Raw genomic sequence first — 26,732 nt, 5'->3', positions numbered from 1 at the left:
TAAAAAACTTCAACTTCTGTTTATTTGGCTTCATTCCAACCCCCATCTTTATACAGAACCTCAGGAACAGGATGAATATAAAACACTTGGGGCATTTGATAGAGTTTATGTATTATTACTTATGTTAGTAGAAAAGATTTTATTGAATGGTTAACATGTGAAATTATCATGTCAGAATCATGAAGGAGTCATACAAAAGAGTGGCTTTAAAAACAAAAGAGACTAACAATGAGATTCCACTACCCATCTATTAGAATGGCTGAAATCTGGAACACTGACAATATCAAATGCTGTGGAGCAAGAGGAATTCTTATTTATTGCTGGTAGTAATGCCAAATGGTACAGCCACTTCAGAACATAGTTTGGAGATTTCTTACAAAACTGAACTTACTGTAGATCCAGCAATTGCACTCCTTGGTATTTACCCAAAGAAGAAGAAAACATATTTTCAACAAAAACCTGCACAAAGATGCTTATAGCAGCTTTATTCATAGCTGCCAACACTTGGAAGAAACCAAGATGTCCTTCAGTAGGTGAAGGGATAAATAAACTGTGGTACATCCAGACAAAGGAATATTATTGAATCTAAATAGAAATTAGTTACTGAGCCATGAAAAAACTTGGAAGAACCTTAAGTGTATATTACTAAGTGAAAGAAGCCAATCTGGAAAGGCTACATACTATGTGATTCCAACATAGAATCCAGAATAGAACATTCTGGAAAAGACCAAAACTGTGGAGACAGTAAAAAGATCAATTGTTGCTAGGGGTGGAGGAGAAGGGGGGAAATGAATAGGCAGAGCACAGAGGATTTTTAAGGCAGTGAAAATACTCCGTGTGATACTTTCATGATGGATCTGTGTCATTATACATTTTTCCAAACATACAGAATGTACCAAGAATGAACCCTAAGGTAAACTATGGGCTTTGGATGATTATGTGTCAGTGTGGATTCATCAATTATAAATGTAGCACTCTGGTAGGGGGAGTTGATAATGGGGAGGCTATGCATGTGGTGGGGTGGGGGGGGTGGCGAGGGTATAAGGGAAATCTGAACCTCTCTCTCCATTTTTTTGTAAGCCTGAAACAACTCTAAAAAAAAGTAAAAGAGTCAATAAGTAGCAAAAAATGTTAGCTATGGCAATATCTAAGTTTGGAGGTTTCTGAGAAGCCCATCAGGCAGCTCTATCACAGTTTGACCAGAAAGTCCTCTGGGGGTGGGACTAAGGGACTGGGTTGGATGGGAATTCTGCTGCCTGTCTGCTTCTAGGAAGAGCCCTTTCTCCAGATTTCTGCTTGACTTGGAGCAAAAATAAAAGAGCTATCGGATGGCACTAAGGGCCCATCAGGATGGCCTCCCTAGCTAAGAGCTCCCCTTTGGTGGCTCAGAAATGTCATCTCATTAGGGGAAAGTCCAACTGGTGAGAGACCCTGAGCCAGCCTGATGTCTCTTTTCTGTTTTCTCCCATCTGTGGCAGAGCCTGAGCCTGGTTTGACTCAAAACAGTTCAAACCCCAGGCCATCCTTCTGGTTGTCTAATAAATAGGGGAGGGGTTTGTTATGATGTGAAAATACGAAGAAAGATTGGGCCACAGCTTTTGTATGCTTTAGACACTGAAGGTCTGTAAATCATTAAATGATTCTGGTAGTAGCAGTCAAAATAGACATGTATCACAGCCAGAGCCCAAATGTGAACATATTTGACAGATCTGTAACTTCATTGCTTTTTAATGTCAGTCAAACAGATTCCACTTTGGTTTCTTAGCCGGGCTTCCATACGCCTATTAAAACCCGATGAAGTTGAAAATATGAAACTTAATATTTGTAAAACATGTAAACAGCATAGCCTTTTTCCACCGTGCCATGTAGTTAAGAAATTAAGAGTAGGGAGATTTCAATTTGGTATCTCTCGAAAACAATTACATGGTGACGATCTATTCTCTTTTAAAGTTTCTTAATAGTCCAGTTACAGATTTTTTTACTTAAGAGCTTAATTTACACACCCAGTCAGGAGACAATCCTGTTTTGTTTCATGTTTAGAGGTGTGCAATTAGACAGTCAAATTGGTTCGCTAGGGCTGCCATGACCAAATGCCACAGACTGCATGGCTTCAATAATAGAAGTTTATTTTCTCGCACTTATGAAAGCCGGAAGTCCCGGATCAAGGTGTCTGCGGGTTTGGTTTTTTTCCAAGTCTCTGTTCTTTGCTTGCAGATGGCCATCTTCTTGCTGTGTCTTCCCATGCCATCCTTCGGTCTGCATGTTGCCTGTGTTCTAATCACCTTTAAAGACTCCAGTCTTATGGAACCAGGGCCCACCCGTATCATTTTACCTTAATCACCTCTCTGAAGGCCCTGTTTCCAAATACAGTCACATTCTGAGGTATAGGATTAGGTCTTCAACACACAATTTTGGAGGGACCCAATTTAGCCTGTAACACTAAGGGTTAGGCTAAAGGTTCTTTTCTCAACTTGCAGTGAGGACTGAACTTCCTGACTGTACAAAGTGATAACCTCTCCTGTGATGGCACTGGGCACTGGATCCAATACTTTCCTTTCAGAGCAAGTTAGAGGGTGCGGGGCCTCTTGGCCTCACATCCCCTCACAGTTGCCATCTTCTTTGTGAGATTGTTGAATTCCTGTATTCCATGTTGCGAAGTACCTGACTACTGTTGGGTACTGTGTTTTAATTTAATTCATCCACTACTATTTGCTGAATACTTTTTTTTGTACCTGTGATCTTTTTTTTTCAAGTAAGCTCTATGCCCAACATGGGGCTTGAATTCACAACCATGAGATCAAGAGTCGTGCACTCTGTGGACTGAGCCAGGCACCTCCCTGTGATCTTTCTATATGATGATAATATCTGTACTACATACAAAGTATTTTCATGTCTCCATGTAACATTGAGTTAATAAGAGAATAAATAGAAAATACCTTAAATCTTAGATTTCTTAAGAAATCTTTATTTTTCACTTTAAATACCAAATACTGTCATCACTTGAGTGTTCATTTTATATGTAATGTGTATCATTAGTAATTTACTAGTGTAGACCTTTTTTGTAGTTACAATCTTATTTGTATCCAAATAATCAAAATACTGTATTTAGGTTTTAGTTTAAAAAAGCCATATTCCATAACTTCATCATATTAATCTATTTTTGACACATGTAAGCACACATTTTAGAATGTCAGTGTGCAATTAGATATTCTTAGCACATGTCATTTGTGAAAAGCACTTTAAATCTAAGTACATTCAATTGAGCATAATTAAAATATCAAGATACACATTCTTCATATACATTTTGCCACTTAATTTTTTAAGTAGCTATAAGTATCTACCATGTGAATTCAAATTAAGGGGAGGTGATTAAATACAGTTATATTTAATGCTTTTAGTTTAAAATGTAGCAGGAATTGCACTATGTTAAAAAAAAATACCCCGCTATGTTTTCTGTGGACAGCAGATTGATGACAGGATTGTTTTTTTTTTTTTTTTTTTTTTTTTTTTTTAATGCAAGATTGTTAATAGTTTCTGAATATTCTCAAGACTTTTGGCTAGACTGGTTTGGGGAGGCAAATCATACGAAGCATGCCTTTTCATCTTGTGAGTTCTTCGGACTCAACTCCCCAGGTCCCAAAAAGAATGTTCAGGGATACTATCCAGGTTAGGAAAGAAGCCTTGGAGAAGGGCTTGCTTAGTTCCTAATAGGTGAAAGAAAATGCATCCTACGGAAATAAGAACTGGAGCTTCTGGAGCAGACCTTTACATAACGTGTTTAGGCTGTGGCTGTTTTCCAAAGTTTAATAATAAGCAGGCTGGGTAAGTCATCTTCAAGGCATATAACTTTAAAACCTACTTGTTCACAATTATTGGACCTGAACTATGTTAGGCTCACTTTAGTGTGAAGGTCCCTGTCCTTGGAGAAATTGGGCAGTGCATTAGGGTCCTGCAGTATGTTGCCTTTCTGAATGTTTCTTGGCATTCTGTTTTTAAAAAAGCAGATGAATCACCTCCCAGAATAAAATTACCTATGCAGCATCTGAAGTGTTAACAGTGAACTTAATCATTGCATAACATAGCAAGAGGAATTTGGGTGACAAAATCGTGAAAAAGAAGAAATCAAGCTTATAGTCGCATCTGGTCAGTGAGCCAAAGCTGTGACGGAAGCCACGTTTCAGGTTCTTTGCAGACTGTCTGGCCCATTTCAGAGAGGGGGTATTAGAGGGAAAAAACCTGTAATTTTACTTTGAGCCATGAGGAGTGTGTCATATGAAAAATTAGAGCATTTGGAAATAACGATGATTGTGTCGACAGAGCCCTATTCATTTGAGAAGCTTGGTGCTTGGGCTTCATGCTGACATAGTTGTAGCTTCCATAGTCCTATGTCCCTTTCTGGTTGCTCTCAGCCCTCCTGGATGCAAAGGTGAGTTTCTGAAGATCATGAATTTTAGACAGGAATCACAACCACTGAAACTGTCCTGGAGACATGAACTTGGATTTGTATTGGTAGCAAAATGGGTCATCCAGCATTCACTTGGGACAGCTTTAAAGGCCCGAAACATTAGAAGTTGATCTTGAACATAAAGGGCATTTGTGTGGCTTTCCTTCCAGCAGTCAGATTACCTGGTCAGAAGAATGTGCACTGTGCCTCGTTTTCAGCAGTGGGGAACCTAGTCTCTGTCTCAGTTCCTTGTGCAACTGGTGGTGCTCATTTTCAAAGTGGTTTGCTAGTGTTGGGGGCAGTTCACACCTACATGGAACCACAGAAAGCATCCCCACAGGCAGTGTATGGTAAACTCTGCTGGATAACTCTCTTCTCTAGCCATTGTCATTTTTACCAGCTGCTGCAGCAGGACGTGATTGACCATTTCTCTGTAACAAAAGTATTCAAAATTAGAAGTACCCACTTTTATGGAGTGTCAGCTTGAATTTAATTAATAAAGTTAAGTGAATTTAAATTAAATAAAAACTCTCTGGTTATGTGGATAACCACTCTATCACCCATCACTTAGGTGAGTTTTTGTGTCCCCCCCCCCACCCCCACCAAACTTTTTTTGCTCGAGACTGCTACTTCCTGCAATCCTCAGTACAACTATGTTTCCCTCAAAAAGAAAGTTTAATGTACAGGTTTCTAGGAAAAGAAAAAACTGGAAGTCATTTGTACTGGCTTTGAGGGGGTTTGGTAAGTTGAATGGTAAGCAGTATCATTGATTGAGTATTATGCCAGGCACTGGGATGAGTGCTTTATGTACCTCTTTCCATTTTATCTTCGCACAGTCCTGTGAGTAACAGCCAGAAATGTGCTCTGTAAGGTGTGTGTGTATGGGGGGGGGGGGGGGGTGTTCATTAGTTTTGTTCACTCTTACACATCTGCTGTGGAGTTGGCACACAGTTTTCTTTAAAAAAAAAAAATGCTACAAAGCATTTTGTCACATTGACACTAGCATTCAGTATTAGTGCAGTGGGCAGTAAACATACCTAGCCTCGTCCGGGTGAGAATCCACATAAGACTGAACTGACTCATTCCTCATCTGCAGGCCTGTGCACACAGTGGGGTCTTAATGGAGAACCCACTGGGTGCTGCCCCGTGGCTCCAGTCCTTTCAGGCAGGTGCAGATAAGCATGCCTAAACAGCCCTTCAGCACACTGCATCCTGCTGTGTCGCCCGTCTGTTTGAGCTGCGGGGTGGCAAGCATGGGCCACTGCATCAGACACCTCTTTAGATGTCACTAGGTACTTCATTGTGCTGTCTGTGCACATCGGACTAACTTCACCATAACTTTGTATAACTTCTGGAGAGCCAGAATGTGATGTTACTCTTGTTCTCAGGGGTCATTTGTTGTTTTGTGTTCAGTTTATGCTTCAGAACTTCCCTTGTCTCCTTGTGCCAAATCCTGATCCATTTGATTCTGTTTGTCTTTGAATCATAAATAGTAGGGAAATCCCGGCTTCACTGTCTGTCTGCCTTCCACTCCCCTCCCCCACCCAGAACTTGTGTGCTGTTTTGCATAAGTGTGACCTAATCCTCCTCAGCTCCAATTTATCTCTTCACTGTCCCCTAGAGCTGTTCTCCTTCACGACCCTAAATGCATTTGCATTCTGCCTTGCTTGCTTCCATAAATGACATCATTCTCTCTCTTTCCCTTCCCTTAAAAAGGTAGATTACACATGGGACGCCTGGGTGGCCCAGTCGGTTAAGCGGTTAAGCGTCTGACTTTGGCTCAGGTCATGATCTCGTGGTTTGTGAGTTTGAGCCCCACGTCGGGCTCTGTTCTGACAGCTCAGAGCCTGGAACCTGCTTCGGATTCTGCGTCTCCCCCTCCCTTTGCCCCTCCCCTGCTCGCTGTCTCTCTCTGTCTCTCAAAAATAAATAAACATTAAAAAAATGTAGATTGCACAAATTCTGATTCCCCAGCATCCACTTTTCCATCTTTCCAACCACAGATCACACAGTGAGCTGGACATTGCCTCCCTGTGCCAGCAGATATTGTTGCCCATTTTGTTGTTGGCTTTTTCCCTTCCAGAAGCCCCTCTCTTGACCTCTGTGCCTGGATTGCTGTGCTGTGTGGCGGAGGCTTCTTGTCACTTAGGTCTCCACTGTTGACGTTTCATCTCCCTGCACCCCACGTGAGCTCCTGCCTTCAGTTAGCACAGATGGGGGATGACACCCTCCTCTGACTCCCTCCCTAACTCCCAGCTCGCTTTCCCATTGCCTTCTGGATGTGTCACCCTTCCTCTGTGCCCCTTTGTTCCTGTTACACACCTGTAAAAATATGGGTCCTTTCTTTGATCCTACACACTCCTTCTCCCGCATTCTCAGCAGCGGGGCCCGGCGTTCTCTGCTGCATCCAGTGCTCAGCCATCCACCCCCATACCTTCTTGCTGGTGTAATTGTTCCAATTTTGGCCTTTCTTCTCTCTCATCTAGTCTGCTAAAACCCTAATTGTTATCCCTGGCTTTGGGCTCGTCTCCCCTACTGAACTCTCCCTTCTACCACCCGGTCCATCTTTCCGAGACACAGATGGTAGTCACGACACTCTCCAGGTCTAAACCCTTTATAACCTGCGTTCCTCCCGCCGCACGAGCACAGGAAGGCACTATCGAGGCCTTCTGTGATTTGGCCCCAGTAGCCTTCTCCAGCCTTCTTCTCTCGTGGGCTTAAGCAGCTGGCTGGTTCTTCTGTGCTGCCAGGATACGTAGTGATAAATGGTGGAAGTGCCTGTCTGGCTTCGGGCAGGTCTGCTTTGAATATAGACTCCATCTTCCTAGCTCTGTGATCTCAGGCAGGTTACATAAGCTCCTTCACCCTTTCGGTCTCCATTTGCTCACTTATAACACTGGAATAGTATTATTAGCTACCTTATGTTATGAGGACCAACGGAGAAAATTCATACAGAGCTCTTAGTGTAACGTGTAGTACATAGTAAACACTCAGTAAATGCTAGTGGATGATAATGTTGATCTCATAATTATCATCCATATTAAAACTTCACTGGACACACGGTGCTGGGTCTCTTTGCTCTCTAAGTGTGCCAGGCCTTAGTCACTGTGCCTTTGTGCCCTTCTCTGCCTGGATTAGCTAAATCCTAATTGCACTCAGTCACCAACTGATATGTTACTTTCTTACATGCCTTACCACCTCCCCAGGTTATCCCATCCAACAGATATCTTACCTTTCTTCGAATTGCCATGGCAGTTTATCTGGACCTTACCTCTTCTTGTTAGTTATAATTCCCTTTGCCTATGTGCCATGTTTTTTCTTTGTAACACATGTATTTATTGGACTCCATAGAAAATCCTTTGCTTGCTGGCTGTGTAGCCTTGTGTAAGTGCTGTATTGGTTTGCCAGTCCTGCCATAACAAAATTCCACAGACTGGGTGGAATTATTTTGTCATGTTTTTGGAAGCTGGAAGTCCAAGATGGTGTCAGCAGGGTTGGTTTCTTCAGAGGCCTCTTTCGTTGGCCTGATGATGGCCCCCTTCTCGCTGTGTCCTCACACTCTCTTTTCATTGTGCACATTTGTGTCCATATCTCAGTTTCCCCTTACTATAAGGACAAAGGCCACATGGGAGTAGGGGCCACCCATATGACCTCATCTTACCTTAACTACTTTTGTGAAGGCCCTGTCTCCAAATACAGGCACTGTCTGAGGTACTGAGTGTTAGGACTTCAGTATATGAATTTTGTTGGAACACAGTTCAGCCCATAACAGTTTCTTTAATCTTTTATGCCTCAATTTTCTCTTATGTAAAATCTGGAAAAAATACCTTTTTAGTGGGCTGAAGATCTGTAATCCATGCAAAGCAATAAATACCCTGATACCCAGTAATGGATGCTTAATGAATATTTATGACCTCACTCCTATTTCAAGCTCCTTGAGAACAGGAATGTTTTCTCACTCATCTTGTGCCCTTGCAGCTCTTAAGACAAACTTTGAGCACGATTGCTTATAAATGTTTGGGACTTTTATGATGTGAATGAATGAATGAATGAATGATCAGGTAGCAGAAGTGAGTCTGTAGTAATAAGCACGTGTGTTTCTTGGATAGATCCAGATGCTGGGTAGGAACTAAGGTTTCAGTAATAAAGAACCTGTAGAAAGGAAACTTATAGACACCTCAGCGTCCCCACTGTAAATATAATGTGCCACCCACACAGAACCAGTTCTAGTGCAGTGTAGAAAATCTTTGCCTGTCCTACTTGCCACAGACTCCAGAAAGTCACAGGGAAGTGATTTGTGACAAAATTCCACACACACACACACACACACACACACACACACAAAACAGCATCATCACACAGCCAGGTCTCTCAAGTGATGAGGGACACAAAGACATGCACAATAGGTGTTCCTGTTCGCGGTCTGTGGATTCAGCTATCTTTGATCTCACGGAGGAGGGACACAGGTAAGGCACTGTGAATGGACAATAGACTGGGAGAGCGGCAGCCAGTGTGCCGCTCAGTGATCAAGTCGTGGTGATGCCCAGACACTGTGCATCTGATGATAAGCATCTTCTCTTGGTGCCTTGGAGTCTCTCATTTCCTTCCAGCTTGACTCCAAAGGACTGATTCATCTTTGGTACCTGTACAATGTGCCACTTTGAGTCTGGAAGCTCTTTCTTTCTGAGCCCACCCGAAGCCAGGAGTACATCATTATTTTTTCTCAGTATCACTACACTTTCTTCCCACTGCGTCTGTTCCCTGCAGCTGTCTGAAGTGGATTTGACTTTTGCATTGTCCTTAGTGATTAGAATTCACTGTGCCGTGCTAAAAGAATTGGTATCTATCGATTGGCTGGGAGTCAGGGAATTGAGTATTAAGTTCTTATTTTGTATATAACATTAACTTTTACAACTATTAGTGCAGATATAAGGTAACGAGTAAGACAGCGATTCTGTGCCTAAGGATTATACCCTTTAATAACGGCACCACTTGGAGACGTACAAAAAGTTTGTTGTGAGGTCAGATGTAAAACATAAAAGTTGCCCTCTGAAAGAAACTGGAGAACTGGAATTAGAAGTCACAGCTGTAAGTAAGCCTGTCAAGCAGCCTCTCAGAATTTAAAGGGATCATGGAGGTGATCCAGTGAAGTAGAGCGATTCTCAAATCTCACTGCACATCTTAATCAGGTTTTTTAAAGAGCAGTTGCAGAATTTCTTATTTATCTGAAGTAGGATTTGGAAGCCAGTACTTTTTCAGAGCTTCGCAAGTGACCGTAACATGCGGCAGAGAGGGGCACCATCACTTTGGGAGAGAGGAGAAAAAAACTCTATGGTGACACTACTGTGTCACAGACATCGTGCTGGCTGCGGTCCGTTTGCCATCTCCGCAAGCCTCATATTGAGTGAGGTGGTTTGACAAATAGGACAGGGACTCAGTGTGCACATGCGCGCAGGTGCCTCTGCAGCCGCTGTTGATGAGTGTGCCTTGCATTCCTGTGCTGTTCTTTAAGAAGATCGACAATGCAGACTCCTGTCTGTTCTGCCCTTGATAGAGATGCTGTTACCCACATTGGGACTTTTATAAATCAGCCTCAGATTGGATTAATTCCAGCTCAGCAAATCTTTCTCATTCTGCTCCCATAAAACAATTTTTACATATTTATTTTTTATTCATTTTTGCAACTCAAGAGCTTGGGTCAGGAAGCACAGACATAATCCTCATGGTACCATTGGTGCTGTTACTAAGCCAGGTCCATTTCCTCTCTTCCTTCTGACAACTTTAACTCCCTTATGTCATGTGGAAAGATGCAGGTGCAAACCCACAAAATACTGAGTTGCTGTAGACAGGTGGGGACTTGGCCTTTCTGCCTCCCCGCAGGTCCCAGCAGTGTGGGAGCAAAGAACAGCTGTTCTGAGCCAGAGAAGAGGGAGCCAAATGTCTGTGGGACCAGAAGAACACACCAGCCTCTGGGCATATCGCCTCATGCTCTCCTTCCCGCTATCTAAGGGCCTTTCTTGGACCTTTTGATGAATCTAACCTAGGTTTTTTCCTGCCAGGATTGTTTGGCCCACCTCCTGAGAGTCACGTAGGAGAGCCAAAGGTGAGGGGTGAAACAAGTAAGCAAAGAGAGGTGGTCTGTGTGGCCGTCAAGACACTGGACCATACTGCTGCCTTCTAAACAGTTGTAATGTGGTGAGAGGGGTGGGCTTGGTCTGTTTTTAAGATCAAGTGTGTCTTGATTAAGATATCAAGTTGGTAAAAATAAAAAAAACAGTTTGATTTATAGAGAATTAATGGATGAACATATTTCTTTACTTTTTTTAGCTAACATTGCTATACATACCAGATAAGTTATGCAGAGGTATTTATTTTTCTTTATAGAAGTAATATATAATCTGTGTAGAAGAAATAAGAAATACAGCAGAAAAGAAAATAAACCACTTGTAATCCTACCACCTAAAAAGCACTACATTGGTGTATTTTCTACACGACGGTAAGGGATAACGGGGGGGAAAGCTGTACATGCATTTGAACATGAGAGTTTATACTTCCCAGTATATATATATATATTGGACCTTTTCCACAATATTTTCATTGGCAGCATAGTATCTCCATTGCATGACATACCCAAATTCATTTAATCCATCTCTCATCGTTGGATATTTATATTGTATCTAATTTTTATTTCCAAGTGAATTATGATTTCAAGATCATCTTTGTTTATCCAGTGTTGATTAGTACTGGCCATTTTAGAGGGCACATACATTGGTTAATGGGGTCAGAGAATCTAATAAGAAGTAGTTTTGTATGATATTAATCCATATTATGCTTGTTACCGTGATGGCATCTACTGAGCTGTAAAATATCAGCACCATATCTGGTCTAGTGTGGTGGCATCACTAGGTAATAAAGATTCTGAACTATACTGTGTATCAACCTTAGTTTGGAAGAAATAAAAATTTAATATATTTGTGACAAGAAATAAGCTGAAGTACAGTGAGAAAGAATGTAATTGCGTATAATAAATGCAAGCTGAGCTTCAAAATAACTAGCTTAAAACTTCCCTTATAATACACTTTATTGTTTAAGTACGTTTTATTCTTTTTACTTTTATTTTTTTAAGTTTATTCATTTTGAGAGAGAGAGAAACAGAGCACACAAGCAGGGCAGGGGTAGAGAGAGAGGGAGAGAGAGAGAATCCCAAGCAGGCTCTATGCTGCCAGCGCAGAGCCTGATGCGGGGCTCAAACCCATGAACCATGAGATCATGACCTGAGCTGAAGTCAAGAGCCAAATGCTTAACTGACTGAACCACCCAGGTGCCCCAAGTCCACTTTAAAGACTTCCGCTGATGATCTTAGAGGTGGGGCACCCAGCCACTGCTGGAATGAAATAATACACATTGCTCAGAGTTTGGGCCATAATTGATTTGATGCATATTTTTACTACTTTGGCATTTATCTTCTATAAAAAGATTAATCTATACACAGGTAATACATACATAAAATTATAAGAATATGCAGCTCCATGAAATGGTGTTTGATGATGGACCTGATTTTTTAAGAGAAGACAAAATAGCTTTCATCTAAGTTTACGTGTTCTCTGGCAATTCTTGAATCATTGCCAGAATCATAGAGTCCATCACGGGAGAACCTGTGTCCTCCCTATCTCCTCCTATTTGGACAAGCAGGTTTGTGTCTCTTTATTTGGATACTATTTGATTTTCATTTTAGTGCTGCCTTTGTGCCCTTGGCTTTGAGCCCTGTGATAGCAGTTGTTTGTGCTTCAGGGAATCCATTTCATTTCCATGCAAGGACTTTGGTGAAGCCACAAGACATCTGTCTCTGCTCTTTGCCCTCTTTCAATGTCTGCATGAGGGAAATAGGACCTCAGTACCCAAGACCTCCTTGGCAGTAACTGTATTTTGATTCAGACTCATAGTCACTGTCTTTTTTCTTTTTTAATGTTTATTTATTTTTGAGAGAGAGAAAGAGACAGAGTGCAAGCAGGAGAGAGGTGGGGGGCGGGGGAGACACAATCCAAAGCAAGGTCCAGGCTCTGAGCTGTCAACCTAGAGCCCGATGTGGGGCTTGAACTCATGAACCGCAAAATCATGACCTGAGATCAGTTGGATGCTTAACTGACTGAGCCACCCAGGTGCCCCATCTTAGTCCCTGTCGTAATTGATGGAACGAGGATGGAAAACTACAGCCTCTTGAAGATAGAATATTCTGAGCTCCATAGAGGATAATCACACCCTCTTCCCGACCTTCCTTACCCTTACCCTTACCCTTCTGTGATCCTAAATCTTTACTTTTTTTCTCTTTTTCTAGGCAGGAGGCTCCCAGGTGATTTTCACAAATCCTTTAGAAATCGTCAAGATCCGTTTGCAAGTGGCTGGAGAGATCACTACTGGTCCCCGAGTCAGTGCCCTGTCTGTCGTAAGGGACCTGGGGTTCTTTGGGATCTACAAGGTAACTGTCCTTTTAGTCATTTACTTGATCTGTGTTCATCTCCTAAATTAGCAGATGGGGTGAACTATGTAAATAAACTTCTCATCAGCATGAAATTGACTCCTCACATTTTGGTACCTGGAAAAGGCATTCTGCTGGGGCCCATAGGGTGCCTTCATGCATGCCATCAAAAAGCCATCCTTGAGGGCCGCCTGGGTGGCTAAGTCGATTAAGTGTCCAACTTCAGCTCCGATCATGATCTTGCACTTTGTGAGTTCAAGCCCCACGCCAGGCTCTGTGCTGACAGCTCAGAGCCTGGAGCCTGCTTAGGATTCTGTGTCTCCATCTCTCTCTGCCCCTCCCCCGCTTGTGATCTGTTTCTCTCTGTCTCTTAAAAATAAATAAACATTAAAAAAAATTTTTTTTTTAAAGCCATCCTCAAGATATACTAATCACAGATGACTATGATGTGAGTGTTGCTCAGCAGTTAGCTCTTTGCAGCAACAGTGGCTGGAGCTTTATTTGGATTTGTTACCCATACAAAAAGCTAATTCTCAGTGCTGTCCTCTGTGAAGGGTAGAAACAAAGATCACAGGGTACCATTTTTCGGAAGATGCACTGAGCTCAGTTAAAGGAGAAGCCCGTACTAGATTGGGAATTTATTTTCTGATCCTGTATATTCCAACCCTGTCCATATATATGCCTTTGTCATAATTATTTTGAATCTTAATTGTCATTTAGAAAATAGTTTTTCAGAATAATTGCAAAACCAGGCTTTCAGAAAATTCTTGAAATTTATTATTCACACTCCTCTACCAAGAAGTTGAACTGGAATATACTAGAACTGCCTCCATATATCCCCAGCCATAAGGCTTTATCAAACATAAGGTGTTTACAATTTTTCAGTAAGAAAGTTAAAAAATTTTTTTCACGGCCAACTTGACTAAGTAAAGTTTTAGGGATAAATAAACCTGAAGTCAGATGTTTACTCAAAATAGTTTTCATTTATTTACACACAAACATACAAATTCCCATCATAGGAAATTGATATGACTTTTTTCTGTCCATACATATCAAGAAATATCTTATTCAAACTCTTTGTAAGAATTTTGAATCAGTGTTTGGATCGCCACCTGTGAATCAACCATTCACATGGTCTTGCCGAGTACATTGTCTGCGTTTTTATCCCACGCTGGCAGGGTGAAGCACTTTTGGGCTCCGTGTGCAGCATTGTCCCTGGAAATTTTATCCCACAGACACACAGCATGAGGACAGTTGTTTCTTTTTTCCTCTTCCCAGTTCATCCTGAATGGACATACCTGGTCCCATAAACAACTTATCGTATTGCTTTTGAGAGTCCGTGTAAAATGCCTTGTTTTGACATTCAGCATTTATGAGATCCTACCCCCAGGAATACTCCCCCCTCCCCTTTTCTTTAATTCAAGTTTTGGAGGTGATTTTGGTATAAACATCCAGTGTTAGTGATGATTGAGGTTGTTGCAGGCAAATCCGCCTGTCCCCAAATGCTACTCTGTACTTCTCAAGGTCAAGTGATTGTACCCCATGATCCAAGACTTTGTTAGACTTGAATATAATGTGACACACCTTTTCTGGGGTTAGTTTTAGGGGGGAAAATCTTGCCTTATATTTAGGCATGTGTGGTTAGGAATAAGCATGCAGATTTTGTAAGTAGTGCCCAAAATACTCAGCCTGTGGTTGTGCAGGGAGCACACTGTTAGAGGCATTTCACTTACCAAATTATTCTCCAGCTGTAAAGGAACAAGCAGTATTATCACAAAGCACAGCACCGATAAATTTGAAGAAGAGTAGTCTTCTTTTCTAAATTTTTGGGCTCTCTGCAGACTGTAGCAAGTGTGGCAGCACGTACGTCATTTTGACAAGATGCCAAGCAGTCTTTCAGCAGGTTGTCTGGTGAAAAGCACTTAGGTACTATGGCAATGACTGCTATCGAAACGTCTCGAAAGATAAAATGGTAAAAACTTGTTTGCTGACACAGAAACGGAGACTGTTAAACTACCTGCAAATGATATAAGACTGAGAGTCCTTTTCATCTTCACAGTATTTCAAAATCTAAATCCCTGCTAACACCCCTTGCAAGAAGTTGGTCTCCTGATTTTGCAGTTCGGAAAATAGAAGCTGCCGATGACGGGTATCTGGGCTGAAACCGAGGCTCAGAAGTTTCTTGTTTCCACTGCTTTCCTGAAATGAGCAGGATTGCTCAAGTTTGAGCAAGAGACCTCTCCCATATAAAGGTAGTTTAATTACTAGCCTGGTGGTTTAATACAGTTCAGAGGCATTCCATGGGGCTTGTTGCTGCCTTACAAAATGCTGCTTTTGGAGTATTGGTAATTACCAAGTGAAGTCACTAACACTTTGAGAGCTTCTGGAAACTCGGGTGTCTGTGCAACTCTGCAGTCCTATCCTTTCTGCAGGCCATTGGTGTCAGCGGCCAAATTCACTAAGACTGAGTCTAGGCTTCACTCAGCAGAGAGCTCACCTCTCCATTCTGTTGGCTCAGTCCGGCATTATCACCCTCCGCTACCCTCCTTTATGTTCCCCTGTTCCAGCCACGGGTTTTGTTTCTTGCGAATCTCTCCTCTCCAGTTTCGCTCATCTGACCCCACCCTTCCCTGCTCAGAAATCTTTTAGCAAGTCAAGATCCATCCTTTTAGGGAATGCTGAAGCATTGGAGCTTTGGGACTTTAGCATTTCCATGATTTGCTGTGATTTTGTTTCGGGGTACTGCTTTTTAGTCATAAAGGTTTTTCTGTCTCTAAAAAAATTTTTTTTTAATGTTTTTATTTATTTTTGAGATAGAGAGAGGCAGAGCATGAGCAGGGGAGGAGCAGAGAGAGAGGGAGACACAGAATCCGAAGCAGGCTCCAGGCTCTGAGCGGTCAGCACAGAGCCCGACGCGGGGCTCGAACTCATGAACCGTGAGATCATGACCTGAGCTGAAGTTGGAGGCCCGCAACTGACTAAGCCACCCAGGCGCCCCTCTGTCTCTAGTCTTTTTAAGTTGGGCAGAAAAATGGAAATGGCCTGGAGTGACCTAACAATGTAGAACTTGGTATGTGTCCCTGCAGGTGGGTCTTTAAAAAGAGAACTACTGTCCCGGTTTTAGTGGGGACTGGTGATCTTCATTCTCCTTCCCTTGGATCTTTTGTTTGCTGTTGTTTACATGACAATGTAAGACCCGGGAGGAGTGTGTGGTGAGTGGCTCTGTCTGTGTGTTTAGGCCTGCTGTTTAACCTCACCTAAATTGGACTTAACCAGTCTTTCTCTTTTTCTCCTGAATTGACTTGCAAATTACCCAAGTATTCTGTGACTTCCCAGTAAATGGTAATTAGGACGTTTGCTTTAGAAATACATTTACAACTGAAAAAAAAGTGGATTTGGTAAACATTTCACATTCCTGAGCTTAGAAATGGTTTAGAACAGATATAGTGAACTCTGCAAACAAAGCCCCCTCCCCTCCCCCCCCACCTTTTGTAACATTTAGGGAGATTTAGTCACAGCACAGACTAGGTAGGTAATTGAAGTAAAGGCAAGAAAATTAACTGCCACTGAACGAGCTATTTGAATATAATGTAGTTTTTAAAAAAAAAAACCTACAACATATATTACTTTTCTTAAGAATATATGAGCATGTATTTCCCTTTCCCTACATAAATTTTGTTTATTGCATAAGCCCCTGGAACATAAATAAAATCAATTCCGTCATAGAAAAGAAAGTGGTATGCATCTTTTGAATGGTACCTTGCCCATAGGAGCCAACAGAGCTTTGACAAGGGAATGGTTTACACTGTAGTAATGGAAGGAAACATCATTTAACATTAATAAGGGCAACACAGCTGATATAGGCTAAAAAGTTGCTTCCTTAAGCAATGGACAAGTTCATGGTGCTTTGTGAGGGCAAAAACATGGTCAGTGAAGCGGTGACAGCCAGGATATCAAGCATTGTTGAAAACTGCTTTCAGATTATGTAATCACAATTACACTCCAGCCTGGAAGGTGGTCACTTAGGATAGGAGCGGTATCGACTGTGTTCTCACCAAAGGCATTTGTCCCTCTGCATTTAACAGAGCATTCAAATACAATTTTCATCTACATGCAAGTATGTGTGTATGTGTGTTCATTCACATAGTATGTATAAATCAGTCACTGGAGCTGCTCTCCTTAAAATCAGAAAGCAAGTAGTGATACATCAGTACATTCTTACTTATTCTAATTCTCTCAAAGAGATGTTGTTTGTGTGTGTTTAAAATAGAAGTTTAGGGGCGCCTGGGTGGCGCAGTCGGTTAAGCGTCCGACTTCAGCCAGGTCACGATCTCGCGGTCCGTGAGTTCGAGCCCCGCGTCAGGCTCTGGGCTGATGGCTCGGAGCCTGGAGCCTGTTTCCGATTCTGTGTCTCCCTCTCTCTCTGCCCCTCCCCCATTCATGCTCTGTCTCTCTCTGTCCCAAAAATAAATAAAAAACGTTGAAAAAAAAAAAATTTAAAAATAAATAAAATAGAAGTTTACCTTTAAAAAAAATCAAATAATTCAAAAGATATGTGAAGAAGTAAGACTCTCAAACCCTTACTGCTTCCTTCTCTCTTCAAAAGGTAACCACTATTTTCTTACATATCCTTAAGAAAAAAAAATCTAATTACATCTGTATTTATCTCCTTTTCTCTCTGTGTCTCTATCACAAATTGTATCAGTTTCAATGTTGTATGTGTGTGTGCACGCTTTAACACAAAGGGAATATTTCTTTTTTTTAATGCTTATTTATTTATTTTTTGAGAGAGAAAAAGGGAGCAGGCCAGAGAGGGGCAGAGATAGGGAGACAGAATCCCAACCAGGCTCCGCGCTGTCAGCACAGAGCCCGATGTGGAACTCGATTCCACGAACTGTGAGATCATGACTTGAGTTAGATGTTAACCAACTGAGCCACCCAGGCTCCCCAAATAGAATATCTCTAAATACACCATATATCTTTTTTAAGTTGAAATGTATAGTTGACACACAATGTTATAGGAGTTTCAAATGCATGCAGTAGACCTTAAAACTCTTTCTTCGTTGTACTTAATAGCTGTGTACATTTTTTTTTTAAGTTTTTCTAAGAAGTTTCCTATTGATGAATGTTTGTGTTGCTTCTAGTTTGGGGATACTATAAGCAATGACAAGGTGAATATCCCCTACAGTGTATTTTGACATAATTTTGTGAGTATATACAAATGATAAATTCCTAGCAATGAAAATGTCTAAGTCAAGGGGCATGTGCATAGTTTCAGTGTGAATAGATGTTGTCAGATGACATCAGTTTATCAATTTGAGCTTGATAGTGTATGAGTACACAAGAATACTCAATTTAGGAGCTTTTAAAAATACCTATTTTTCTGAGTTCCTGACCCCACCTGAAGAAAACAGTTGTCCCATCATTACTTTGAGGACACTTGTGCCCTGCTAACATCAAGGGCCATTAGATGGTTTTACAGCCACCAAGGTGGTAGTTCTCACCGTCTTCTCCCACATTTATCTTTCATCTGGGTGTCTGTGAAAGCCTCCTCATGGATTTATTCATTTTGACTCTTGACTCCCTTAAATCCGTTGTCCCCACAGCAGCCAGAGTTGGTCTGTTTAAAATGTAAATCAGATTAATTAATTCACTCTACACACTTTTAATGAAAGCTGACTACTCTGGTAGGTTAGGATGCGGCTGTGAAGAGCCAAGTCCCTGTTCAACATTTGGTGGGTAGAAAAAGCCATCAAGAAAGTAAATTTGGTGAGAGGTGGGGTGGGGAGTGGCAGAGATGGCCAAGACAGGAGAAGGGGTGGGAGATAACAGGCGTCCAGTTATGCCAGGAATATGCCATGGGGATAAAAGGTACAGCATAGGGAATATAGTTAGTGACATTGTAATAGTGTTGTATGGTGACAGATGGTGGCTACGCTAGTCGTGATCACAGCACTATCATCTAGAGATGGTGAATCACTATGTTGTACACCTGAAACTATCACGTTGTGTGTCACCTACACGCAGTTCAACAAAAACAAATCTCTGACATCAGGTGGGTGTTAAGACTTTGAAGAAAAAAGAGGCAGATGAGGGTGAGGAAAAGGCTCAAGGCAGGATGGGATGTGGGGCAGGGGGTGCATTTTTTTAAATTTTTTTTTTAACGTTTTATTTATTTTTGAGACAGGGAGAGACAAAGCTTGAACAGGGGAGGGTCAGAGAGAAGGAGACACAGAATCTGAAGCAGGCTTCTGGCTCTGAGCTGTCAGCACAGAGCCCGATGCGGGGCTTGAACTCACGGACCGCGAGATCATGACCTTAGCCGAAGTCAGCCGCTTAACCGACTGAGCCACCCAGGCGCCCCAGGGGGTGCATTTTAATAGGTGATCAGGAAAGCCTCTCACATGAGATCTTATTAAGCAGAAACCAGAGGAAATGAGACACGAGTGTGCCCTACAGAAACCATGTCTTCCTAAAGGAAAACCATCTAGCAGCTTCCTGTTGCACCTAGAATAGAACCCCAGCTCCTTCCCTGTGGCCCTATCTTCTCCACCCTCCATTTTGTACCATCCTCTGCTAGCGACACTGGCTGCATTTCTTTTATTCAGATATTCCAAGTTCACTCCCTCTTGCTTTTCCCTCTGCCTAAACATTCTTCCCTTCACATCTTAGGTCAACAGACACTTGCTCAGAAAGACAGCCACATCACTTGCTGTCATAGTCTCCCTGGGTGTGTGTGTCTGCTCATCTAGAGTGTACTTTGATACCAGAGACCTACCTTGTATAACAGTTTCTGACACATAAATAGACATTTGATAAATATTTGTTGAGCAAATGAGTGGTAAACAAAAGCCAGGTGTTTCCAAGTTATAAACAAGGATATTAGAGCACAGATAGTGAGTGAATTACTTTGGCAAGTAATGACCAAAGACTATGATGGTGGGACATCAGCTGTAAAGAAAGCAGCTAATTATATGAGAGTTTGCTTTCTCCTTTTCAGAGGCATCCATTCCTTTACCCAGCAAGCTCTGCCCTGGGTGCCGGGGATACAAACATAATAAGAAGTGCATGGTTTTATCAGAAGTTTACCATCTCATGGGGTGGTCACACCAGTAAAAAGACGCTCGGAGTACAACATATATGCAGTTGGGAAGGGCTGTCAGGGGTGTGCACAGGTTCTAAGGGAGGTGGGGCTAACTCCACAGCAAGGTCTGGAAGGCTTTCTGAAAGGGAGGTAGCCTTAAGGGAGGAGTCATCGTTCACCAGTGGAAGCCAAAGACAAATGACATGGTCAGGTTTGCATTTGAAGAAGGATAATTCAGTTTCAGTGTGGACAGTGCCATGTAGGAGGGCAAGACTGAGGCTGGGTAGCCTTTTAGGGGGCTGTAAGCCAGGGATGGTGGGGAGAAGGGATGGCATTAATGTAAAGTGATACCGGTTAGAAATTCACAAGAGGATATCAAATACCTCAAGGGGCTGGGGTTTGTATCTAATATGGTGTGAACTTGAAATAATAATGGAAATCATATGATGTTGTCCATATTATGCTTAAAGGTTGAATTAAGAGAAAACAAACAAAAAAAAACTTTTAAAATCTTTCTGTTGCTGTGTTTCAGCTGCCATCATTTGTAAAAAGAGGATAGTAATAGAACCTACATATTCACAGGATTGTTGTCAGGGTTTACTAAAATAATGCATTTAAAAGACATAGGCTAGAACTGAGCACATAGTTTGCATGATGTGTTAGTTATTAATTTTAAATTATAGCATGTCAACTAATAGATTCTTGCAGAGATATCTAGCTCCTTCCACTCTGCCCCAGTCCTAGGTAATTTTCCCTGCTGTGTGCTCAACAGCTATCTCTAGGTCATGCCTTCTTCTTTGGACTTTAGAAAACCAAATAAAAGGAGACAACTTGAAAAATAATTATTTTTATTTTTATTTTTTTTTTACTTTTTTTTTTTTCAACGTTTTTTATTTATTTTTGGGACAGAGAGAGACAGAGCATGAACGGGGGAGGGGCAGAGAGAGAGGGAGACACAGAATCGGAAACAGGCTCCAGGCTCCGAGCCATCAGCCCAGAGCCTGACGCGGGGCTCGAACTCACGGACCGCGAGATCGTGACCTGGCTGAAGTCGGACGCTTAACCGACTGCGCCACCCAGGCGCCCCAAAAATAATTATTTTTATAAAACACTACTCAAAGGAATTGAGTGTGCTAAAGGGGACTAGAAAAGATTCTTAAAAATATTAGAAAATCAGGGTGCCTAGGTGGCTCAGTCAGTTAAGTGTCCAACTCTTGATTTTTACTTGGGTCATTTTCTCAGTTTGTGAGTTTGAGCCCCACATCAGGCTCTGCCCTGACAGTATGGAGCTTGCTTGGGATTCTCTCTCTCTCTACCTCTCTCTTTGCTCCTCCCCTGCTCATGCTCTCTCTCTGAAAATAAATATACTTTTAAAAAAATATTAGAAAATGACTCTATTTTACACCCAAAACTAATATAACACTGTATGCTAACTGTATTGCAATTAAAATGTAGTACTTCATAAAGAAAAGAAAATAAAAAGTATTAGAAAATGATTAATTTTCTTATCATTTTTCCATTTGTTGACCAAATATTTGTTGAGGGCTAACTCTCTACTAGGAGCTGGAGTTACAAAAATGAATATGGTACCATTGCCTTCAAAATAACCAGTACTAAGGGAAGTGAGAGAATATAAACATGTAGCATCATAGTTCTTTAATAATTAACTGTCATAGAGTTTGTTAAAAATTAATTTTGGTAGGCAAAATAGTTTTTAAAAGAAGAAAATTCAGATAGAAAAGAGTAAATAGCAATAAAATGTTGGCCTCCTACTCCCACAGATAACCTATTTGTCCAGAGGCAAACATTTTTACCAAGGTCGCGTTTTATTCTTTTGTTGTGAGTTTCTTCTGTTTCTGTTTTTTTGCCAAGTGCATGCAGGATTAGTTTGAACACAATACTTTTTTATTTTAATTAAACTTTTAGAATAAAATATGTGGTCTTTCATGTTTAAAAGTATTGAAAATTATGCTCCTAATCCATTGTTGTTAGAGTGCTCTGAATATATTTTCTAGAAGTGATAGACACATTTCTGCTAATCTGTCCTTTCATTTATCTTGTTTCTAATTGTGACTAAAGTATGCATTTAAAAGGTATCCAGTTTAAGAAATGTTTATTGACTATAAAATTAAGGAGATAATATGCCATGTGACAGCCCACAAGTCCCATGTGGAGTATGATCATTTAGCAAACCAGTGTAAACTTTTTGGTAGGATTAGGTCTTTGCCAAATAAAAGACTGTCTCTTAGCCTGATACATATAGAACTCTACTGTGATTCAGGTATGAAACCATATAGTAATCATACCTCAGCTGCAAGTTGTTTAAAGAATATATTAGCTGTTTCCATTTTCTGCTGCAACAGTACAGTGTGCTTTTCATTGATGATGGTAATTACCTTTTCATTGTCACCTTTTATGGAAAAATCCTTTTGCTAAGTATTATACTGAGTACTTCATACCATTTGTTGGATACAAATTCTTACGTCAGTAAAAATGTTACTCACATTTAATAAATGAGGGACTTGAGGTACAGAGATTTTATGAACTTGTACCGAATACCAGCTAGCTAAGTGGCAGAGTGATGAACTGAGCTCAGGTTTCTGACTCCAAAGCCTGTATTCTTGTTCCTACAGTGTCCTTCTGTTGGTGAGCAGTGGCAGAATTCAGATACAGATCCATATTTAAGATGGCACATGTCGACTATGTTTTTTTTAATGTTTGTGTATTTTTGAGAGAGAGAGGGAGCGTGAGTGGGGCAGGAGCGGGGGGGGGGGGGGAGGTACAGAATATTCAAAGTGGGCTCTGTGCTGACAGCAGACAGCCCAATGCAGGGCTCTAACTCAAAAACTGTGAGATTATGACCTGAGCCGAAGTTGGACACTCAACTAACTGAGCTACCCAGGCATCCCATGACTTTTTTTTTTTTAGTACAGTCTCCTTTTCTCTGAAAAGTCATTTTCTTCAAGAAGAGTGGCATGTAGGAAGATGGAACATGAAGAGAATACCCAGCTCAACTAGCTGATCAGCCATAATGATTGATGATGCAGAGAAGTGGCCTTCATTGAATGTGCTGAAGGATATTGGAATAAAGAGCTTTTTCCTTCTCTTTGGACTTTGAAATCTCCATCAAGGAGAAAAAGTTAAAAAGGAATTATCAAGGGCATTGCCTGTGTAATACTGCAACATTTTGAAGGAAACTTGTCGAGGGAATGTGTCAAGAACAAGCCAGCTTGAGCATCTCCTCTTTAAGGTATTAAGTTCTCCCCATAGGGTTTCGAGCCATTGGCAGTTAGGATATTTGAACTGATCATCCCATTGAAAACAAATAAAAATGGGTAATATACTTTAATATATTTTGTTCAAGCCTTTTCAAATTCATGAGCTAGTGAGGAATATTCAAGCCAAAATTTAGGTGGGATAAGCAGAACCCTAAAGCTGGCTTTGGCCTTCAAGGCATTTGCCAAACACCTGAACTTGGGCATTAATTTTTGATGTCCCAAGGGACAACCAGGTACTGCCTAAAGTGCTAAGTCTAAAAGAAAGGGGTAGAAAAGGCGAGGCAAGCAAGACACTTAGGTCACAAAATGTAAGGAGGCACCTAGTCTTGGATGCTGACCTTGTATTGAACATCTCTGGTACTGAGTGCCTCCTTCAAGTCTCTACATTAGGGACCAGTCTTGCCTTATCCAATTCCTGGTCCTGAAAAAGTTCATCTTCCATAAAGCTGGCCCTCAAAGGGTTATACTAACCTCAGTGTAAGGGCAAAGTAAAAATGCTCACTTTTACTATTCTGGGCTATAAGGAAACTTGCTTTGGTTCTGGAGGGAAAGAAAAGGGAGAGGGTTCCCTCCCCTAGAGGTAATTAGGAATTTTAACCTTGTCTCACATGGGTTTGAATGCTGAATTTATGTTTCTTGGGTGATATGAAAACTCTCAAGCTGGCAAAATCTTAAATTGGTAGTACCCACAGGTATCTGACAGGAGCAAACACACATTTTCTCAAAAGGAGCCCACCTTCAACCCAGACCTCAAAGAATTTTCATAGATATTGTTGCAAGGAAACTGAATAGCTCATAGTCTAAAATCTGAAGTCACACAAGGCAACAAGTTACTTTAAGAAAAGATAGCAAAAAAAAAAAAACAGGCAGCATTTTAAACCTACTAAGTCTTAAAATTTCAAAATTATCAAAAATAAAATTAATGTTCTTTATTTGTTTTAAAAAATTAAAAAGGGTGAAAATATTTATAATGATTAAAATTTAAAACTGAACATTTCAAAATTTTGGTTTTAACAACAGATTAAACACAGATGAAGAGAGAATTAGTGAATTGGAAGATTCTAGTTAGAACTTAGCAATGAGAGACAAAGGGAGATTGAGACATAGAGGAAAGTATGAGATGGTTTAATAGGTATAAAAGAAAACCAGAAGGAAAAGAGAGATGATGGCTAAAAATGCTCCACAACTATTAAAAGCTATCAATCCACAGATTCAAGAAGTACAACAAATCGCAAGTGGGACATTAAATAAAAATAATCTAGACTAAACATGTCAGAGTGAAGCTGCTGGATACCAAGGCTGAAGAGAAGCTCATAGATGGCCAGAGAGAAAAGCAAATGGCCTTCAAAGGAGAATGGTTGAACTGACAACTAACTTAAAAACAGGAACAGTGGAAGCCAGAAGACATAGGAATGGTGTTTTCCATGTATGAAAGAGAAAAACCTTTCAACCTAGAATTCTAGACCCTGTTAAAATGTCTTCTGGGAACAAGGATAAAATAAAGACATAGCAAAACTCAGAATGTATATAACCATCAGGCCCTTACTAAAGGAAATTCTAGAATACTGCAGGTAGAAGGAACGTGATCCCGATGACAGTTTTGAGATGCAGTAAGGAAGGAATGACAAAGTGGTAAATGTTTAGTCTAAGTAGAATTGTGTGAATTTAAATATATGTGTAATGGTAATTATAATGTGTCATGTTTTTAAAGCTAGAATTAAAATACATGACCATAAGATGGGAGGGTTGCTTATAATGTAAGTTGTATAAAATGCATGTATTATACAGGAGGAAGTTAACAAAGACCATAAGTGTGTATATTAAAATTTCCAGGGTATAAACTCTTAGAGTAGTAACAGATTGTGGAACTTGCAAATAGTAGGGAGATGTCAAGGGAAAGAAGGCAAGAAAGGAAAGAAAAGAAAAATTGAAAAGGTGGATGTGTTTTATAGATTAGATTTATGAAGGTGACATGCTCAGAGACCAAAATTTCATGTCATAAAACTGTGCCACTAACTAGGTTTCCAGCCTGTCTCACTATGAGCATCATTGGTGGCAAAGCAGTGTGCAATAGACCAGTAGAGAACCAGAACCAACATAGGAGTGGCATTTCCTGCAAAAAACAAAAACAAAAAAACAAACAAAAAAACCTTGAGTTGCCAAGATGCTTTGGTCAGAATTGCAATGAAATTAAGGAGAAACCAATATCCTGAAAGTCCCTGGCCTAATGAAACTAAATAATAGGTTTTGATATTTTATATTCAAATTGAAGTAATTTCAGTGTCACTGATACCAAGTCTCCAGTTGTTGGCTGGTTCATTTGGTTTTAACACCAGTGACACAATCACGTAACGGGTCTTGGCATGAGTGGTATTTCCCAGCAAGATACTGAAACTCACCCTGTTTAAATCCCAGGCACGTGGGCCTAACTCTCCCTTGACTGGGCAGGAGCAGTGCTGCCAGACTGTGTATACAAGGGTTAACTCGGGAGAAACCAAGAGGCATGCTAAGGGATCAAGACATGACATGCTGCCCATTGTTTGTAGCTCCAGGATCAAAATATACAATTATACATGCCAAATAAATTCTAAACCTGTAAGGTAGAAAAGGAGGGGTGGCTCTTACTACAGGTGCCAGAAGCATTAAATAACCTCCTCAGACAAGGTGCACCACTGTTGTCTTGAATGCTGCAGGTCCCTCCGTCTGGCATTTTCCCCCATGCTAGACAATGTGCATTCACTGCAGGAGTCTCTGTTAAGCCTCTGTCTCCCAGACCTGCTGGCTCCTGGTGCCCGGCCCTGACACAGAGGTGCCTTTGTGAATGTAATTACCTTCCTCTGTATTAGAAATGTTCTGTTTAGAGCTGTAGTTGCAGGTACAGCTACAATAAGCAGGAATTAGCATGCAAAAAGACCTGCTGTGGCCCTGACTTCTTTATCAGCAATCATTCTTAAGGCTTGTTTTGTTCCTCAGATTGATTGGGTAGGTGTGATACCATCCAAGATGAAGAGCTTTAAAAGAAAAAAAGATATTGGAGATAGCTAGCTAGCTCTGTGTGTGTGTGTGTGTGTGTGTGTGTGTGTGTGTGTGTGTGTGTGTGTGTGTGTCAGAGAGAGAGGGAAATCCTGTTGTATTCTATCTTTTGACAATTTCATGCCTGACAGAGCTGCCAGAGTAAACTTGCGTGGATGATTCCAGCAACTTAAGAACTGATTAAACTCCCTTGGGCTTTCCACAGTGTCCATATCAAAAAAAGCATGAGAAGCAAAAGAAAGAATTCTGATGCCATGGTGATACTATGGCCAGTGTCTCTGAGCCTAACTGGCCTGTGTCAGTTTTAGACTCCTAACTGTAAGTTAAGTGAGACCAACCCTTGAAGAAGTTTTCCTAGACTTTAAGTAGAATGATGATAGAGAGGGTTTAGAATGGTACAAAATAGGAATGGAGCCA

General features: G+C 41.0%; 1 protein-coding gene across 6 annotated transcripts in view; it reads left to right on the top strand.

Annotated features, from left to right (window-relative positions):
* Positions 1–26,732, top strand: part of SLC25A13 (solute carrier family 25 member 13) — a 184,798-nt gene that overhangs the window by 140,720 nt on the left and 17,346 nt on the right. For all 6 annotated transcript variants that reach the window (XM_019443388.2, XM_019443390.2, XM_053898411.1 and 3 more), the window contains one exon: positions 12,780–12,920. In XM_019443388.2, coding sequence (XP_019298933.2) covers positions 12,780–12,920 — 141 coding nt within the window. The remainder of the gene's footprint in view (positions 1–12,779; positions 12,921–26,732) is intronic.

This window comes from Panthera pardus, unplaced genomic scaffold, assembly GCF_024362965.1.
Source record: "Panthera pardus isolate Hobbes unplaced genomic scaffold, ASM2436296v1 HiC_scaffold_8, whole genome shotgun sequence".
Classification (NCBI taxonomy): Eukaryota; Metazoa; Chordata; class Mammalia; order Carnivora; family Felidae; genus Panthera; species Panthera pardus.
Note: the sequence above shows the minus strand (reverse complement) of the source record. Positions and strands in the feature narration are given on the sequence as shown.